General features: G+C 42.6%; 1 protein-coding gene across 4 annotated transcripts in view; it reads left to right on the top strand.

Moving 5' to 3' along the window:
* Positions 1–20,556, top strand: part of LOC146979331 (teneurin-3) — a 138,056-nt gene that overhangs the window by 114,875 nt on the left and 2,625 nt on the right. For 2 of the 4 annotated variants that reach the window (XM_085789071.1, XM_085789069.1), the window contains 10 exons: positions 1,188–1,437; positions 3,018–3,038; positions 6,939–7,171; positions 8,998–9,152; positions 12,393–13,270; positions 14,440–14,615; positions 15,091–15,326; positions 16,104–16,400; positions 18,179–19,790; positions 20,402–20,532. In XM_085789071.1, coding sequence (XP_085645197.1) covers positions 1,188–1,437; positions 3,018–3,038; positions 6,939–7,171; positions 8,998–9,152; positions 12,393–13,270; positions 14,440–14,615; positions 15,091–15,326; positions 16,104–16,400; positions 18,179–19,790; positions 20,402–20,532 — 3,989 coding nt within the window. The remainder of the gene's footprint in view (positions 1–1,187; positions 1,438–3,017; positions 3,039–6,938; positions 7,172–8,997; positions 9,153–12,392; positions 13,271–14,439; positions 14,616–15,090; positions 15,327–16,103; positions 16,401–18,178; positions 19,791–20,401; positions 20,533–20,556) is intronic. The other 2 variants (XM_085789072.1, XM_085789070.1) reach the window with 1 other exon arrangement.

The following is a 20,556-nucleotide window of genomic DNA, read 5'->3' as shown; positions in this document are numbered from 1 at the left end:
ACAAGCTAAAATAGAGACCAGCTTATATAATTTTCTGACTTATGAGTGGTTATTAGTACATTATCACAGGACTACTCAGTATGTATGGGTTGCATCACACTCCTCTTTTAATTGGACCGTACCGGACCGTCATTTGTATTTCAACTCCACCTCTATAAAGTGATTGTATCCTGCAACAAACTGTGTTACAGCTGGAAATCCAAAGACATTTTTTTTTTTTTAATATTTACTTTATATTTACTCAAAGGTTACATGATAGCCTATATGTGTATAGTAATTAATTTAAATGGACAAGTGTAATGTTTCCTTCTTTTTGTCCTTTGTTTTAAAAAGACAGCTTGACGCTTGACATTTTTGGTCAAAATATGTTGTAAAAGCTTTTCTGAGTTGTGGAGCGGTGTTTAGCTCAGTTGGTAGAGCAGCCGGCCCCATGTGTTGAAGCTACAGTCCTCACTGCAGGCAGCCCCGGTTTGAATCCCGCATCGAGCGGCCCTTTCCTGCATGGCACCCACCCCCCTTTGCTTCCCCATTTCCTGTCTCTCTCTCAACTGTGCTTTCCCTTAAAGGCAAAAATACACATATACAGTATATAGCAGCCTATATATACTGTACATGTATATGTCTTTAAAAAAGCCTTTCTGAGTACCCAATGTTAGTGTGTTAGCTTAGCCTCACAACACAGAAAGTAGAAGAAAAAAACACATTATTACAACAAACACCACTGTTACTTGTCACTTTAATATTTGTTTGTGAACGGATTAAAAAAATCACATACTGTGCGCTAATTAGGTAAGTTTTTGTTTACTGTAACCTTGAACAGAGTCAGTTTAGCTTCATGCTAAACTAAGCTAATTGCCTCCTGGCTCCAACTATTGTTAACAGGCAGGCATGAGAGAGGAGTAGATTCTCTCATCTGACTCTGTACAAGACAGCAAATTAGTTCATTATCCAAAATGTCAAACCTCTCCTTTAATGTGTGTGTGTGTGTGTGTGTGTGTGTGTGTGTGCATCATTGAACACATAGCTACATTTCTGTAAATTCAGTATAGACTATTTTAACTTCAGCTGGGTCTGTCATAGAAAAGTAGAGCGTCTTTTAAATAAGGGCTACATAATGAGCCCATTATCTGTGTCCACTGACAAAAACGTATCATGCGTTTACATTTAACTGGGGTTTTGTCTCCCAGGCATTCTGTACAAAGGCAGCGGGGAGAACCAGTTCATCTCACTCCAGCCCCCTGTGATCTCCACTGTCATGGGGAACGGCAGACGCAGAAGCATCTCATGTCCCAGCTGCAACGGACAGGCCCAGGGCAACAAGCTGCTGGCGCCCGTGGCCCTGGCATGGGGCATCGATGGAAGTCTGTATGTTGGAGATTTCAACTACATCCGCCGCATCTACCCAACTGGCAATGTCACAAGTATCATGGAGCTTAGGTAAGAGTGAGGATTTATTTTATTTTTTTAGGTGCAATTAAACTTTGGTATAAATGTGTTCTATTAAGCTTGAACCTTGTGCTTTTTCAAAACTATTTCTTGCATAGCATGCAGAATACTGTCATTAATGCTAGGACACCTCAATGTGACAGAATAGACCTAGGAAAAAAAAAAAAAGAAAACTGACCTTCTTCTTATTTTTACATTTAGTCCTCGGTGCTGTGAGAGAAACTGAAATGACACAGTGAACTGACTTCCCCTCGCACACATCTTCCCCCCACCCACAGAAATTTGAAATCTTTTCCCCATCCATCTCCATAATTAGGAAAGACATCCTGTCTTCAGCGTGTAATTGGGATGATTTACACCCTCATGCCAAGTTGGCTTCTCTCAGCAGTGACTCTGATTCGGCCAGTTGGCTTATTTCAAAGTAGCAGGTGTTGATTAAATGTACATTGGGCCATCATCCTACATGAGACACATAGATGACAAACATATGAAGACTGCCTTGAAAGGACAAAGGTCACAGCGCTGTTGGCGGGCAGCTGCGTGCCAAGCGGTGGGAAAGTTAAGTGTTAAGATTATGAGGCAGGATCTTCATTGGAAAAAAACAACAACTGAAGTGAGTGGGAACACATTCGTACCTGTATGACGGGACGGTCAGGGGTGCTGCTGCAGAGGAGCATGCATGCTCAGCAACTCTGTTCCTAGATAAACACAAGGAAGTGGTTGGTGTCTCCAAGCAACTATTTTACTATGTTTACAAGAAAAGAAGCAAAACACCACAATGAAAACATTGTGGTGTTCGCCACATTGAATTTAGTCTCGCATAAAAGACACACTGAGGACAATTTTAACGCATGTTAGACAGCAGTTGAAATACAGATTTAGATCAATACAGTTGAATAAGCACAAGTCTCACTTGATGTTGGTCTCTCTCAAACATTTAAAGACCAAAGCGGCCTCAGTGTTTGGTATGTATGATGCACGCTTCCTGTACAAGAGCCCAAATACTCCATATGGGATTCTCTGAACCTCTTTCAACATGCTGTTTGCGTAAAATCATCATTTAGAGTCTGGCTTCAGTGGCCAACGTAACAAGTGGCAGAATCAATACTTCAATATGAGTGGTCAAATTGAGGAAAGCAGTGGCGATGCAGGAGGAGGCTTTATGGAGACTTTGTGGTTTGTAACTCTCAGCCACAGTCCACCCTCTCCGCTTCCTGACAAACAGATGCTGCCTCATCCTCAGGTGGCTGGGTTTGTTCTTCAAGGGAATGTTTTTGACTTTCTGAGTTTCAGCTGTGTTGTTTTTTTTTCCCCAACTAGACATAGTAAGGTGAAAGAAAATGCCTTTGTGTTTTTTAACTAAAATTTGAGACCTTGTTAGAGAAACCTTTGCTTTTTTCCACATGGTTTCAATAAGAAATAAAAAATGTAAAAAGAAGTCGAACCTTGACTAAGATGCCACACAGACAAACAACAACCTTGAGAAGTAAAAGTTTAAGATTTACCAATTTCCTTCTTCTTGATTCTTCTTCCTCTTCCTCTCTTCCTGCTCACTATGTTCCCTGTCGTAGAAATAAAGACTTTAGGCACAGGTAGGTGGCTCACCTAACTGCATGTTTTCTTTCTGCTTTTCCTACATCATCATCATCATCATCTGTATCATCCTTTTTTTATATAAACATATGAGTAACTCTTCCTTTTTACATTCACCTTTAGCACCAGTGATTACTATGTGTAATTACAGCAAAGCCAATTATAGCTTGATTACATCAACAAGAAGAATGAGTGCATGGTCTTCAGGAAGTGCAACTGTGCAGTGTGATTGTTGATGAAACAGTTAAAGAGTTTAGTTTTTGAAAAATCAAGTAATTCATATCTTTAAAAAAAAATGCTGAAATGAACAGAAACCACGTTAACTGTATGTATACATAAAAATGCAGTCTTAGGCCGCAATTAACAGAACCATTGTGAGGCTTATAATTACATTTCCAGTGATGGTGTTTGGCAGATGCTCTTAGCCGCGGGGGCTTCCACAACTGCTTTGTATTCATAATTAAGACGACAGCATCAGATCAAGTGACTATGCAGATTGGTGGCAATTAGGTTGTCTCAGTGATTAACTTGACCATAAGTGCCAGAGGTGCTCTGCACACAGCAAACTGGAACAATTTTATTAAGTTGCCTATCAAGGTATTGCCGCTGGTGCGACAAAAAGATGATGTGATATAGGCATGTTCCTGTTGTATGGATTTAAAAATCAACACCATTTGTCCCGTGTGACTGCCTAAAGCAACATAGTTAACGCCCCCACGTCCTCCCTCCCTCCCACCCACTCCCCTCTTTAACTGCAGAATCCATTGTCTCCATTCCAGCAGTATCAATATGTATCGTTTTGATCATTGTCTGAGTATTTCAGGGTTTTTTTTTTTATCTCTGAAAGCGTCATTGACCCTCAGAGAAAATACATAAAACCTCCCAGTGCAGTGAAGTGCAACAGGATTAGTCGTGAGTCACCGGAATAAAGTTGACATGTCTGCTGATAGAGCATGAATGACCACAGTGGTGCAGGTCGCTGTCAGCCCATGTGACTTTTGCTTATTTCTTTTTGCGTTTGTTTGTGTAAATCGACAGTAGATATTTTTTGTTTGGTTTCCCTGCGGTCCAAGATAAAGGAAACAAACAACACACATGAATATGTTTGTGTTAATTTAGGACCTATGTAAGGATAAAATAGCATAAGAAAAGAAAAGGCCTGAACTTTACTTCTCCAAGCTACAGATGAACAAATAAAACGACCTTCACAAAGCTGTTTTCCTTTCTACTCATGTAGGAAGACTTGTGTGTAATGTAGTATATGTTTCATCCCTTGAGAGAAATGTTGAAGTGCAGCTCTGCAGAAACGCCATTCAGCTGCAGACGCCTCGGTGCTGTCAGCTGATTGTCCTCGCTCTGCTATACAGTATAGGGTAACAACAAGGTCTTCAACTTATTATGAGCTGCCAAAGGAAGACAGCAAAGGGAGCGTAGACACAGGACTGATGCGTGAGAGCTGGAGCAAGCTGATGTGTAGTATAGGGCTGCTGGATGGATCCTGGATCCAGTCGGAGGCTTCTGATTGCCTGCTAACGCCAGCAATTAGGACGCTGCGATCCGTCCAATCAAGGGATGATGAGCACCTGGACCACAAGACAGTCACAACCTGATCAGCCGGTCAAATGGCAGTGGTTTATGCTGCCTTCATGTGCTATGGTACAGATGGTATCTTCCACTTGTGACCTGGTATTTACCAGTGCGTTGTGTTCATGTACAGAGAAAATAAAGATGGTGGACACACAGATTCAGACTTGTTACTTGGGTAAAACCATAGATATATACACGTGCGGCATCTACGTGTATATATCTATGGGGTAAAACAATCTTGGATTGCCTAGTTCATCTTTTACAGCAAGAAGATGAATTATCAAAACTCAAACGGTAAATATTAATGTTCATGGAGATTTAGCACTGGCTATTTGGCTAGCTTTTTAAAAGCGTTTTTTTTTTTTTTTTTACTGTACATGCAGGCATACATAAAGTGAACAGCTGCTAACTGTTTTCTAAAGGCTTGCCTTGCTTACCATTAACGAATCTTGCATTGCTCGCCGCCATGTTGAAAAGGTCAAAGGTTATTCTCATCTCTGCAACTCGGGCATCAAAAAATTCTACGAGTTGCCCAGTGGAAAATACCACATGAGAGGGTGTTCATGTGCACTTTTCACATCGTCTTTTGGTATTTACTGTACCATAATTACCATAGCACATGAAGGCACCATTAGTTTGTGTTGGAGCTGCCAATAGGTCAATTCAGTGGCATAGTTTGAGCTATTCTTTTGAACCGATGAGGTAAACAACATATAAGATATAAGACCTTGTAGCAAAGCCTTAAAATTCACCATAAAACTTGTAAGCACCATACTAACATCAGAAGCTTCACAAAGGTTTTTATTTATTGCAGCTGTGTTTTATAAGACTACATAATGTCATACAGGTGTTTAATTTACTGTGTCCATCCCTCCTGCAGGGTGACTGTAAAAGAAAGGGAAGGGTTACTCGTGTGCGTCAGGCTGGAATCTTTCGAGGAACTTGATAGCAGCCGCCTATTTTTGGGGCATTTACTTTGACTCATAAAAGCTGTCATGTTTTTATGACTCCATCTTCATCATTTTATAAAGATGTTTCATTGCCACATTTATTTTGCCATCACATTATCCCACTTCCAAAGCCAACCGGTATTGACTCAGGTACCATTAAGCTTGAGTATGACCAGAGAAGCCATATTTACGACTGCACTGTAAAGCGAAGCTGTTTTTCATGTTAACAGCCACTGTTTTGAGTTCCTTAATGACACTTAGGCAACTGCAATGCATCAACTCTGCCCTGATGGAAAAGACTAATTCAGTAGCTTGTCAGCGTTTTGAATTGTTTTTAAAGGGGGAAAAAATTATAGTTTAATTGGTTTTTCTTCAAATCTAAGCATCAGTCAGTCGTGTGTTGTGGAATCAAACGTTTCCAAAGGGGTTAAGATTCATTATGAGATTCATTATGCAATGCCATTAGTAGTTGCACTTTGTTAACATAAGCCAGTCAGTTCTGTAACTCCCAGAGGCTTCCCCCAACAGGGGAGTGATAACAACCGCAATGACCTGGCACACGAGTTGTCATTTCTGCTTTGCAGTGGCATCCTGTTAAATTCTGTTTGACTTCCATCTTTTTCAACCTTCTCTGTCTTCCACTCGTTCTTTCCCTCAAAGCCTTTTGCCCTCTTTTCTCCTGCTGTGGAAATTTTCATCATCTTTTCGCCACATTAAAAAACAGGCATTATTTTCTTCGGCGGTTCATCCTAAGGTTATTTTAAGCAGCAATTGGGCCGTGGGGAGAAAAGAAAAACTAGTTACTCGCTACAGAAAATGACATTCTTAATGACAGCTTAACTCCACAAAAACACCCTGATCGAACATTGGCATTAATTTACTCTCGCCTCTTTAGATGCAATTAAAACAGAAAGACGTGAGTCTGGAGAAGGTTCTTCAATTACATCACACTCAGAATAATGTATGCAAGCTTGATATTAATCTGTAAACAAACACAGCCGTCTACACTCCCCTGAATGTGTGAATCGAGGAAATAAAATTAACAAATCAAACTACTTTAATGCACACTGTGTACAATATTTACTGAAGGGAGATTAAATGGAAAGTACCGATGAAATTCTTGAGGAAATGTGTTATTCAGGTGGAAAATCAGGTTAAATTTCATCAGGAGTCATTTAGGGTGAACAGATTAGTTTCAGGTGTTTTGGAAAGATTTAGAGATTATTGCATTAGATCACATTTTATGGGTAAATTAGCACCATCACAATTAAAGCAGTGTTTAGCTGTACTTTGGTGGTTATTTAAAGAAAAACTGTGTGTCTCTGGTGACAGTATATAAACCAGTTATTGTCTTGCATGCAGTAACAACCCAGCACACCGGTATTACCTGACAACCCACCCAGTAACGGGCCAGCTCTACGTGTCGGACACAAACTCCCGGAGGATCTACCGACCCAAAACCTTAACCGGCACCAAGGACCTGCAGTCGAACACGGAGGTGATGGCAGGCACCGGTGAACACTGTCTGCCCTTTGATGAGAACCACTGCGGGGACGGAGGCAAAGCTCCAGAGGCGTCTCTCACTGGACCCAAAGGTATCGTTAAGAGCTGATGAAGGTGCTGAAGTCAAATGGAGGGAGCGGAAATAGCTGATGGGTTCCTCGGCCTGGAGCAGCAAGTGTTAGATTTAAATTCATGTGTTCGTTAAATCCAGGCTCTGCTCCAACTCAGAGTAATGATTCGAATGGTTTGATTTATTTCAATGTAATTACTGATGACTGGTTTTAATGAACAGATAGTTGTTGTGGTTCATGTTGAGAAGTAAAAGTACACAGGACTGGCAGCCAAGGGGGAAAGAAAAAAAATCAGACGTTGTTGCAGCTGCTGCCTGTCAAAAAGTTGTTGTTTTAACCTTCCAGAAACACAATGAATAATTCATTTGACATGATTGGATATTCCTGTAAATATCATTCAAAATTTACACTTGATTGTTCTCAAAGTGGCGATTGTGAAAGTGAAGTGTGAAAGCGACAGCCGTCCGCACGTCGACGCCGGCCACCGCGCACAACCTGTTGTCCACATTTAAATGGCAGCGTGACCGTTTGTGCTTGGATTGCTCTTCACTCTTCCACAAAATCTTCTGGATGAAAAAGCTAAGATGAATTGTTTTGCGCTGGTTTGTCTGCCCCTGCTCTGAATGCCGACCGCAAGCAGCTCAGCTTCAGCTGGGTGATAGAGGCTTGAGTGAAGGCAATCTGAGGGAGCGACTCTTAATGATTGAGTGGGTGGAAGCCGAGACCAGGGAAGAAACAGCAGATGGCTTCTCTTTTTTTTTTTTTTTTTCTTTCCCTCTGCTCTCAGACATTTGGTGAACTCTGCTCAAATGTGACACTTTTCATCTGTCTGCGAATCTCAGACTGTCAAATAGCCAGCTCCCAAGGATTCACCGTGGGCTCCCTCGGCTCGTCAATGTTTTAGCAGAAAGCAATCTTGTGCAGACCTAGCCACAGGTCAAACCAAACCACTCACCTTCCATAGAGGCTTTTAAAGACTTCATTGAAAAAGAAGCTACACGCTCTGGAGGTAAAACTGTACTTAATGCTGATTCAGAGCATTTAAAAAAAAAAAAACTCTCCACAAACTAAGGCACAGGTTTTCACTATGTTATACTACAATACTACATAGACACACACATACATGTACATGGTCCTTTAACCCAGAGTCATTTTAGACTGATATCCAAAGCCACATTGTGTTAAAAACCAATGTGGAGAATGAAAAGTACTTCTCACTGCATGTAACTCCACACTGGCTTGGCTGCACCTTACAACTCCGAGCTGACACTCAATCATTGAGACAATTTAGTCCACAGTTGTCACCATGGCAACTGTCTGTCTTTCACCCCTTTCATCTAAAATTGGCCGAAGCTGTCATTTCCGCTCCCTCGCTCATTCATTTCTCAAATGGTGTGCAGATTGTTGATGATTGCCACTGTCGGAAAAAAAAAAAAAAAGGAAATGTCCCAAACGCACCACTCATTGACACCCCCACTTCACCAAAATCTGTTTTTGGAGAGGAGGGGGGGCAGGGGTTACAAGACGTAGCGAGTGCACATATATATACGGTATGAATACAGCCTTTCCCACTTCTGCCTGAGAAATTATTTAATACCAGAAAAGCAGCCTGTGAATTATTGATGGGTGTGCTTTTTGCAGTGACCTGAATAATGGGAAGGCAAGCTTGACACATGTATCCATCGTGTTCTGTCCACTGAGTCATGCAAGCAGAGATGCCGCATATCTACCATGTTGCCCTGTTATCACAGCTCTTTTTTTCTCCCTCTCTCTCTTTCTTTCTTTCTCTCGCTTCTTTTCTTCTTTCCTCTCACCCTCCCTCCCTCTCTTTTATGTGATGTCAACAGGCATCGCCGTGGACAAGAATGGCCTGATTTATTTTGTCGATGGCACCACAATCCGTAAGGTGGACCAGAACGGCATCATCTCCACTTTCCTCGGTTCCAATGACCTGACGTCGGCTCGACCTCTGACCTGTGACAACAGCATGGACATCAATCAGGTGACTTAAGACGCTCGCGCACACCGCCCGTGTGCTCACTTGTCACATGTCATAGCGCCACCCGGTGGCCCCGCCCCTCTGACCCCTTTTCTCTGTTTGCTCACCTATGACTCATCTGATAATGCAGCCTTACATAACTGCATATATATTACATATATATTTCATTTTTTCCATGAATGATAATCTTTCAGCGGCAACTGGTTTCTGAGTGAGAGCGAGACATGCCGAGGCATTTTTTAGAATTTACCTTCCTTCACTGCACTTGGTAAAAGAGCTTTTTAGCATGCTGCTCCCGCTGCCGAGAGCCCTCTGCAATTAAATTTAAAATTGCAAAAACTGCTCTCTTTCTGAGAATCTAAATCATCGCAGCAGAAATTGTGCACCCTCTCTTCTGGCTGCTATTTGCGGGGAATATTAGAACAGCTTTAGTGTAATTCATCCATTGTTTGAGAGCATGAGATTCTGACTTCTGACTTATTTATATTGACTGTCTCTAGACTAGCCCTAGGTTTGTTTCTTAAGTACCTCTTCAGCTTGTCTCAAGGATGTGGACTTAATGGCATTTCATTTTCATTCCAGGTTTTATAATCACATTTTAGTTCAATTCAGATCCTGTGAGATATTCTGTGTTATCTGCTTTATGTTTTTAGTTTGTAATGTTGTTATTGGTCCGCACCCAGCCAAGGACATCTCATTGACGATTTCCTGGTTAAATAAGTGTTTAATGAAATACAGGCATTTAACTGACAGATCTTATCCAGAGAAACGTACGGTGACATTAGTGGAATAAGCTCCAATTCCTAGAACAGCAATGAAATTGTTGTAAGGTGCCTGGTGAAGAGAAAATAGAGACGAAGGAAATGCGTCCCCTTCTTTTTTCTCTCTCTCTCTCTCTCTTTTGCTCTCAATTCAACTCAGAGCGCTTTCCCTGAAAGTATTTGCTGCAAAATATCTGCTAGGAGGAGGATGTGATTTAGGCAGGAAGTGGAGACATGGAGTGTTTATTGAAAAGATGAGTTTTCAGGTCACAGCAGAGGATATGGAGGGAAGAATAATTACTCAGTTTGTGGGGCTTGTTTTGATGTGAGGCTGAAGCTGAATTAGTGTTTAGCGTTTTCACTGGAAATTCACAGCATTGAGGACTCTTAGACCAGTCAGACATGATAATGAAGCAGCACTCCGTAGCCAATTCTGCTGCACATAAAACATCTTCTTGTGCAGGACCTGACGACAGCCACCTTTGTCCAACAAAATTTACCCTCTACCTGCAAATGAGGCAACATAAAAAACATCAACCCCCGCCCCAAACCTGTAGGTTGTATCATTACAATGCAGTGACATTTCTCCCTAAGTAGGAGTGCAGCTTGAATTCTCTCCCTCGGTTTTCAGATCTGGTATAAAATGAATAATGAAGAAAAATAAAAATCCAAAAATGGTTTTTAACATGTGACAGTGGAAGCTTTCCCAAGCTTTGGTCTGGCTCTTGCTTCTGCAGAGTGAAAGTGAAAAAGTGAATTTTTAAGCATATTGGTGGTTGAGAATGAAATTGCTGCAGGATTTGGTTCTCTCACCTCATAACATGTGTGCACCAGACATAAGAGTGCGTTTTTCTTTTTTTTTCAACTTTTTTGTGTTTTGTTTTTTAAACCAACCAATTTACATTTTAATTAGATTTCTAATGTTCTAATGCAGATCAGCTTGCAAAAAGAAATAGTACAAACAAAGCACTTAGTAGATAGGAAGCACTGCCACAGTCAAAACCAGTGACCCTGACAGCAGATATCAAATATCCTTGTGTCCTTTTCCAGAGATAAGATAACAATGGAAATCTGGGGAGAATATTATAGGGTGTTTTTTGGCAACATGAGAGCATTTTGAATGTAAACAGAAGAGAGAGCAATCTGTGTTTGTGTTAGTACGCGTATGTGGGTGGTGAACATGACGAGAGGGGGAGAACATGAGAGAACATGAAGACAAAGGATTAAGCTTGTCACTTTTTGCTAATTAACCAAGTCATTTGGTTTGAGCCAATAAAGACATGATTTTGGCGAGACTGTCTGCTCCTCAGGCATCCGAGCTACAGAACTGGCTCAGTGCAGTTTAACTAGTGGCAGCCTTAAAGGCAAAGTGTTGTATTATTAATCACCCTGTGGAAAAGCACAATTCAGGAGCATTTTTTACACTTTTAATGACACAGTTGTGTATTTGAGGGCCATTTTGTGCCGTTTGAAAATAAGCTTTTATTACACGCTGACACATTTCTGACTGTGATAGTTGGACAAGGGTTTTTTTAATCTTTTCCAGAGACTTATTTAATAATATTCTCTCTTTTTTTGTTTAATTTTGACATAATGCGAGGTACCTGATCGACACTCTCTCCCTCCCACAGGGAGCTTCTCTCTCAGGTTGCAGCATCAGTTAGTACAGCACAAATGGAGCAGGAAGGCATGAAGTGCACACTCAAGGTTACTTTGTATCTACACTATAGTCACATAGTGAATAATAATAATAAAAAAAACTATTTTTCATTTAGTTTGATATCTCAGCTGCAGCAAGTTAAAATGTGAAATGTTTAGAAGGGACAAGAGGGCATGATGGGAAACAATCTTAAAGTCAGAATTATTCTTTAAATGAATCATGCCTTTACAGTAATTCATGTATCAGCGACAGCAAAACAACGTGAGGAAAAGAGATAATCTTATAACCTAGAGGGTCTATCATCACATTATTTCTCCTTTTCCTTGCAGGCCATTGAAATTATACGCTCTTAAGTTAGATAAACTAGCATAATGGAAAGAGAGAGTACACTGCTGCAAAAATGTCATGCTTGATGCCCCCACTAGCCTGTGTCTTAATCATCAAGCAGATAGATTATGTTTCACCCGTTGAGAAAGATAATAAAAGTAATCTTTAATGAGAAAGGCTGCGGCTGGGGCAACTGAGGATAGGTTGAAAGAGCAGAATGTTGCCTGGACACAATTACAATTAAGATGTATTCATACCTTCTTCAATTCAATATATTCACTTTCTACACCACTACATTTCTGCCCTGTGCTTCCTGATCTTAGACACCAAGAAAATGTGTGTTGTTTATGAGCAGAGCTTATAGGTTTGACTCACTGCTGCATTTTATATATGTGCACTATTTAAATCAATCACAGTGTAGGATGATATTGAGTCAGCAGCAATTACGTTTTATTTCCTGGAGGCAATGTTCTGTTTATTGCTTGTTTTTTCCAGGTGATTTTGGAGTGGCCCACAGACCTCGCAATTAGCCCCATGGACAACTCACTCTACGTCCTGGACAACAACATAGTGTTGCGCATCACGGAGAACGGCCAGGTGAGCATCGCAGCCGGCCGGCCGATCCACTGCCCGCTGGCCGGACTGGAGCGCGGCGTGGCGGGCGGACAGCGGGCGCAGCTAACCCCTCTAGAATCCGCCGTGTCCATCGCCATGTCTTTCCACGGCGCCATTTACATAGCGGAGACAGATGAGAGGAAGATGAGCAGGATCCGGAAGGTTTCTGTGGATGGAGAGATAACGCATTTGGCGGGAGCTCCCTCCGACTGCGACTGCAAGAACGATGCCAACTGCGACTGTTACCAGACAGGGGACGGCTATGCCAAAGATGCCAGGCTCAATGCTCCGTCTTCTTTAGTGGCAGCTCCAGATGGAACGCTCTACGTGGCAGACCTGGGCAACATCCGCATCCGGGCCATCTATAGAAACGGGCCAACTTTGGCTTCCAACACGTACGAGGTGGCTTCCCCCGATGCCCAGGAGCTGTATGTGTTCGACAGCAACGGCACCCACCAGCACACGGCCAGCCTGCTCACCGGCGACTTGAAGTACACCTTCAGCTACAGCACGGAGAACGACATCACGGCCGTCACCGACAGCAGCGGCAACACCCTGAGGATCCGCAGAGATCCCAACCGCATGCCGGTGCGGATCGTCGCCCCTGACAACCAGGTGATCTGGCTGACCATGGGCACCAACGGCAGGCTGAAGACTCTGACAGCGCAGGGGCAGGAGCTGGTGCTTCTCACCTACCATGGTAACAACGGGCTGCTGGCCACAAAGACGTCAGAGATCGGCTGGACGACTTTCTACGAGTGAGTACGGACTGGAGCGGGCTGATTAAAGTTGCAATTCAATTCAGTTCAATTCAATTCAGGCGTATCACATCTGGAAGCTGTACACATACAAATGAAACACGCCTTGTCCTGTCTGCATGCTAATACAAATTATAGAAACAAAGTCACTTTGCATTCTGGCAGATTTTGTTATGTCTGGGAATAAAAAAAATATATATATATATATCACCTGCTCCTCACAGATGAGGGGGCAGTGTTAACGGCCCCGTATTTGAAGACTTCATTAAACTTCTGTTGGAGCTTGTTACCTGCCGCAGATCGGAGGTTGACACTAATATTTATATTGCTTTTTAATTCTAAAGTAAAACCTCAAGCCATGAGGTGCAAAGACAAAAATATTTTCTGTGTGTGTGTGTTTGCATGTGCATAACCCTGTGTGTGCTCTGTCTGGTCTCGCAGCTCAGTTCAAGTTTACTCTATAATTGGCAACTGCACTTACCTGCAAACTGCTTTAGGGTGCACATTTAATTGAAACCTAATTATAACATTTGCCTCAGATCTGTAAAATAGCCTAGTTACACTTAAATAACTCAATATCCATAAAGTTAAGTGCTACTTTTTCAAATTATTTTTTTTACTTGATTAAAGGGTGCATGTTGCATTCAATAACATGTTGTGTTGGCATGGCATTGCACACGTTTTAAAAAGTTAAATATAAGAAAATGACCAACTCGTGATTTGGTTCCATAATGACAATCCACATGGACTGTAACAGTAATGACACAATTTTTCTTCCTTGTGTAATTCACTGTCATATCACATTACACCATGAATGATATCCTCACTATAACTAAAAAAGAAAAAAAACAAAGCCTTCAGTTGAGATTATAATGACGCATCAATCATCCAAATAATTGAATTCATTACAAGCCAGTGGGTTTTGTATAAGACTGATAACTGAGGAGATGTGTCAGTCTCCTTTTTCAAATATTTGGATTGTGCATCAGGTTGATAGTGACACCCTTTCACGTCTGCTCTGAGAGAAAGAAAATGTGACATTTTAATTACAATGAATTTGATGGGTCTTACACAACAAGTATAAAAGAGATGATAATTGAATACACTGGCGACGAGATCCCTCATACATATCAATGCTTTTGTCATTCGATGTTCTCTCTGTCACACAGCTATGACAGTGAAGGGCGGCTAATGAATGTGACGTTCCCCACCGGAATGGTGAATAACTTGTACACGGACATATACAACGCTCTGACGGTCGACATCGAGAGCTCCATGACAGAGGAGGAAATCAGCATCATCACCAATACCTCCACCATTCGTGCCTTCTACACTCTGGCTCAGGGTGAGGCTGCGCTTGCACAAACACACACACACACACACACACACACACACACACACACACCCTTTCCCGACTCAACACAGCTATTTTGCGAACGGTTATTTGTCATTGTTTCTGGGGTTACCGGGCCAATGTTGAGTAAGCTTAAGTCGTGTATCATTACAGCTCACAAGGTCTGACAGATGACAGTGTAAATGATTACTCTCTCAGTGTGTGGATTTGGGTGTCAGGGAGACACATCAACCTTGTGTCTGAATGGTTTCTGCTCTCCGCCGCAGCCTGATGGTCCAGTTATTTCACGTCGTCTTTATTCTTTTGACAGGAAAATGGTGTAATTTGAAATACTATGACTGTACAAATAACCAACATTCACTTTAGGAAATTACCATCCGCATTAATTTCAGTTTGTAATTACCTTTTCCTCTGATCTAAGTGGCACTTTTTCCTTCACTTTTTTTTTGTTTTGTTTTGTTTACAGACCAATGTAGAAGTAGCTATCAGGTTGGCTTCGACAACTCGCTGAGGATTACCTATGCCAACGGGATGGACACCCACTACCAGACAGAGCCCCACATCCTGGCAGGCGCTGCCAACCCGACTGTAGCCAGACGCAACATGAGCTTGCCAGGGGAGAGTGGGCAGAACTTGGTTGAGTGGCGCTTCCGCAAAGAACAAGCCAGAGGGAAAGTTATCGTGTTTGGACGCAAGCTTAGGGTACGTTTTGAGGATTTTTCTTCCTTCTTCTTTGATGCACATGCAAATGATAGTGGATATTTCCTGGGATCTTCTTTAGCTCAGTGGTAAATAGAGCATGGCGGCAGCGACAGTATAAGAGCTAGGGAATCAATAACCAGCCCTGGTTAGCCATGCTGATAATCACTCAAAATTACACAATATTTTATGTCTGTGTCTTTGTCACTGTCCTTGTTTCAACCTTGCAAAAAAATATTTATGCAATTCTCTTTTCCCGTTAAATTTATGAGACACATCAACATTTAGTTCTGTATTTTAGAGGGTTATCAATATTCTAGTACTGTACATAAGTCCAACTCCTCGTATTTCTCCTTCTTCGAATCTGACTCTCAGATTTATGATTTACACGACTTCATGAACTGAACTTGGGCGGTTACTTTGCCTCACAGTAATTTTCATCTCCACTAAATTTAGGAGGTTGTGATTTAAGTGTACCTGAACAATCGCCAGAGTGTCTCTCAGTTTAATGAGCCTCGTGAAGGGGGGTGTTAATCTCTGTGACAACTGTAGTGAAAATCTCTGTGAATAGTTTTGAGAATCTTCCAGACAAAGAGCGGCGATATCAAAAACCTAGAATAGGTTTTTCATAATGTAAAATATGTGCATAGATTGTGTTGACAGTGTTATCTGTGTTAAATGTTATCATATAGCAACATATTATTATCAGTAGCAGATTAGTGGGAATATACTTGCTTTTTTTTCTGTCTTACCGCTTCTTATATAAAATCCCTCCTACAGGTGAATGGACGGAACATTCTTTCTGTCGATTATGATCGCACGCTGAGGACAGAGAAGATTTACGACGACCACAGGAAGTTCCTCTTAAAGATTATATACGACACAGCAGGCCACCCCGTGCTGTGGGTGCCCAGCAGTAAGCTACTGCCGGTTAATGTGAGCCGCACAAGCAGCGGGCAAATCAGTGCCCTGCAGAGAGGTCCCACCACTGAGAGGCTGGAGTATGATAGCCAGGGCCGCCTGATCTCCAGGGTGTTTGCAGATGGGAAGATATGGAGTTACACCTACCTAGAGCAGGTGAGAAAATAAAATGACCGGGGAATGCAATATGTAAGATATATTGTACTGCAGCATGGTCATTATCACTGCGGGGTGGACCAAGATCCTGACATGTAGCAGAGGTCACCCTGAAGATACTTATTTTGCCATAATCACTACAGTACAGTAGCTCCATGCACACAATTCTGCTTATTGCACAGGTACTTGGCAAACATGGTAATCATTTTACACTGACCGCAGATTGATGAGCGGCGTCGTCAACAGGCAGGATCATGCAGCTTGCGTGCATCACAGTACTCGGTTAACGAGAATAGACCTAGCACGTCATCGTAGGACATCATTTCTGCCTCCCACTTAGGAAGCCCTATTATTGTGTGCTCGCTGGAACAGCTTAGACATTTAACGCAAGTGAGTCATTGTTGTGAATGTTGTTAATTACACTTGTGCTTTCCCTGATATGACATGTGAAAACTCTCGCCTCTGAAAAAGGTCTGTTCTGGAGAAATCAGAGAAAAAATTATCTACAGAAAATTAAAAGAAAAAAAAAAAGCATGGGGTTACTGACCAACCATCTCCATTCCTTTGACATAATTGTGAGAATGAGCTGAGGCTAACAAAGACTGGACACCCCACAAATAATCACCACCAAAATCCCAACTGTAATCGAGACGGTTGAACATTATGTGCTCAAGCATTAGAACTAATTACAACAACAAATGAACAAGTGGAAAAATAGTCAGATGTATTGTAATGAGAGTGTAGCTATTAATTTATAATCCACTTTATCAGTTTAGTGCAGCATTTACATCACTCACCTTCAGCTCTCTGCACAGTTTAGCCATCTCCTTTCATTTCTTGTTGTTGTCTTGTTTCTTGTGCAAATTGTACAAATTATGTAGAAATTAGAGGTAAAATCTTTTTCATGAATGTCCTTTTTTTATATATAACACAATACAATTGAAATGCTTGCAGGATTTCAGCAGTTGCCTAATGACTGTAATCACAGCCTATCTGTTGCCCATTGTGCCGTTTCTGTATTTAGACAGTTGTTGAATATGTGCTCCTTTCTCACTGCTAAAGCCGGTGAAAGTGTCAGTGTTGGTGGAGGCAGTTGTGTGATTGTCTTTTTTAGCTCTCAGCACATCTGTCCCTAGCTTTGGTGTACACTATGAGATTCTATTTCTTTGCTAAGGAAAAACATTGAACCAAAGCTAGATTACACACGATGCATTACAGTATTTTAACAGTCTATTATGGAACATGCGCGCTATGCAGAGATAAAAGAGGTTTTCTCAGCCGCTCCTGGCTACATCCTGTCATTGCGTGACCTGGAGGAGCCATGTCAACACTCTGACATAAGGAACACAGAGAGCTCAGGGAGCGCCGGGAACCTGGATGTAGTCACGGATGACTGGGCATGACATTTTAACAGAAAAGGTGGTGAACCTTTAGAAGACAGTCCACACCGCAGACTGCATGTACTGTAGATTAATTAAAGCAGTCTCAGTGGAGCTGGAGTTGAGAGCACGCATCACTTGTGTCAATAAGTGAGGTGGAGAATTTTTATCTGCTATTTAACATCAATGGTAATTTTGTGTGTATTTATTATGACTTCAAAATGAAACCTTTAAATTCTGCATGGACAGATTAGAAAATGTGAGGCACGACTGGAAGCTGCTTTCCCACACTGCTGCCTAGTTCTGCTTTTGGTCTGGTTCCTCGTATTACAGATATATTATGTATAAAATATTACGCAACTCAAGGAAACACTTACTATGTTGCTCTTTTCCCTCCAGTCCATGGTACTCCTGCTCCACAGTCAGCGCCAGTACATATTTGATTTCGACTCCCTGGACCGGCTCTCCGCTGTCACCATGCCGAGTGTGGCGCGCTACACCATGCAGACCATCCGTTCAGTGGGTTACTACAGGAACCTGTACCATCCCCCGGAGAGCAACGCCTCGGTTGCCGTGGACTACAGCGAGGACGGCCTCCTGCTGAGGGTGGCTCACTTCGGTACGGGACGCAGGGTCCTGTACAGGTACCGGCGGCAGAACAAGCTGTCGGAGATCCTGTACGACAGCACGAGGGTCAGCTTCACCTACGACGAGATGGCGGGCGTGCTGAAGACCGTCAACCTGCAGAACGAAGGCTTCATCTGCTCCATCCGGTATCGCCAAGTGGGTCCCCTGGTGGACCGGCAGATCTTCCGCTTCAGCGAGGACGGCATGGTCAACGCGCGCTTCGATTACACCTACGACAGCAGCCTGCGGGTCACCAGCGTGCAGGGCGTCATCAACGAAACGCCGCTACCCATCGATCTGTACCAGTTCGACGACATCTCGGGAAAGGTCGAGCAGTTTGGAAAGTTCGGGGTGATTTACTACGATATAAACCAGATCATCTCCACCGCCGTCATGACCTACACCAAGCACTTTGACGCACACGGCCGCATTAAGGAGATCCAGTACGAGATCTTTCGCTCGCTCATGTACTGGATCACGTTCCAGTACGACGACGTGGGCCGAGTCACCAAGAGGGAGATCAAGATCGGACCCTTCGCCAACACGACCAAGTACGGCTACGAGTACGACGTGGACGGCCAGCTCCAGACTGTGTACTTGAACGACAAAGTGATGTGGCGCTATACGTACGACCTCAACGGGAATCTGCACCTGCTCAACGCGGGGAACAGCGCCAGACTTCTCCCTCTGCGCTACGACCTCAGAGACCGTATCACCCGCCTCGGAGATATCCAGTACAGGATGGACGAAGACGGTTTCCTCCGTCAGCGGGGAGCGGAGATCTTCGAGTACAACTCCAAAGGACTGTTGGTGCGGGTGTACAGCAAGAGCGGCGGCTGGACGATTCAGTATCGCTACGACGGACTCGGCCGCAGAGTGTCCACCAAAACCAGCTTGGGGCAGCACCTGCAGTACTTCTACGCAGACCTGAGCTACCCCGCCAGGATTACGCACGTGTACAACCACTCCAGTTCAGAGATCACCTCGCTCTACTACGACCTCCAAGGCCATCTGTTCGCCATGGAGATCAGCAGCGGGGAGGAGTTCTACATCGCCTGCGATAACACTGGAACACCTCTGGCCATCTTCACCAGCAACGGACTGCTGGTCAAACAGCTCCAGTACACGGCGTACGGGGAGGTCTACTTCGACTCCAACCCAGATTTCCAGCTTGTGCTCGGGTTTCACGGGGGCCTGTACGACCCTCTGACCAAACTGCTGCACTTTGGGGAGCAGGACTATGACATAATGTCTGGAAGGTGGACTGTTCCAGATGTCTCCACCTGGAAGAAAGTTGGCAAAGAGCCCACTCCTTTTAATTTATACATGTTCAGAAATAACAACCCCATCAGCAAAGTCCATGAAGTGAGAGAATATGTTGCAGGTAAGTGATGTGTTCCAGTTGATCTGCCACTTTTGATGATAATTACGGCTGCAATTAATTCTTTTTTATTAATAGATTCATTATCAATTTTTCTGCAGTTACTTGTTTTATCCAGAAACTGTCACAACATATTGAAAAACATCCAGTTCAATTTGCTAATTAAGTTGTTGTATCCTTGTTCCAACTGAGTTTATTATAATATCTGACAGAGAAAAGCAGCAGATTCTCACAATCACAAAATGGAACTTGGCAAACTTGTGGCAACTTTTTTTTTTTTTTTATCAGAACAGTTTCTGTGCCATTATCAGTTGGCAAATCAAAAAAAACATATTGTTTCAGCTCTAATGATTATAACTGATCTGACTGGATGAGGATTATTTGTAGCTATACCTTTAACTTGTACATTTATGTGTAGAATCGTTATTGTTTGAGACTGAAAGTAAAAGACACTTTTTAAACTTTGGCAATCTGCATTTGTTTCTCACTCAGTATACAGCACAAATATATGATCAATATTCTCCGGAACTGGTTTTGCCAGTGAGAACGCTGGTAGAAAGATTTCCATTTGGTAACTTTGAACTTTCTGCCTTTAATTTCTTTTACTCGCACAGATGTGAACAGCTGGCTTGTAACCTTCGGCTTTCATCTTCACAACACCATTCCTGGGTTTCCAGTCCCAAAATTCGATTTAAGCATGCCATCCTATGAACTGAGGAAGAGCCAGCTCTGGGATGATCTGCCGGTGGGTAAAATTAATATCTCTTAT

This window comes from Trachurus japonicus, chromosome 10 (genome assembly GCF_045865225.1).
Source record: "Trachurus japonicus isolate A0001 chromosome 10, Traja_1.0".
NCBI classification, from domain to species: domain Eukaryota; kingdom Metazoa; phylum Chordata; class Actinopteri; order Carangiformes; family Carangidae; genus Trachurus; species Trachurus japonicus.
The sequence above is the reverse complement of the archived record's forward strand: the minus strand, read 5'-3'. Positions and strand labels throughout refer to the sequence as shown.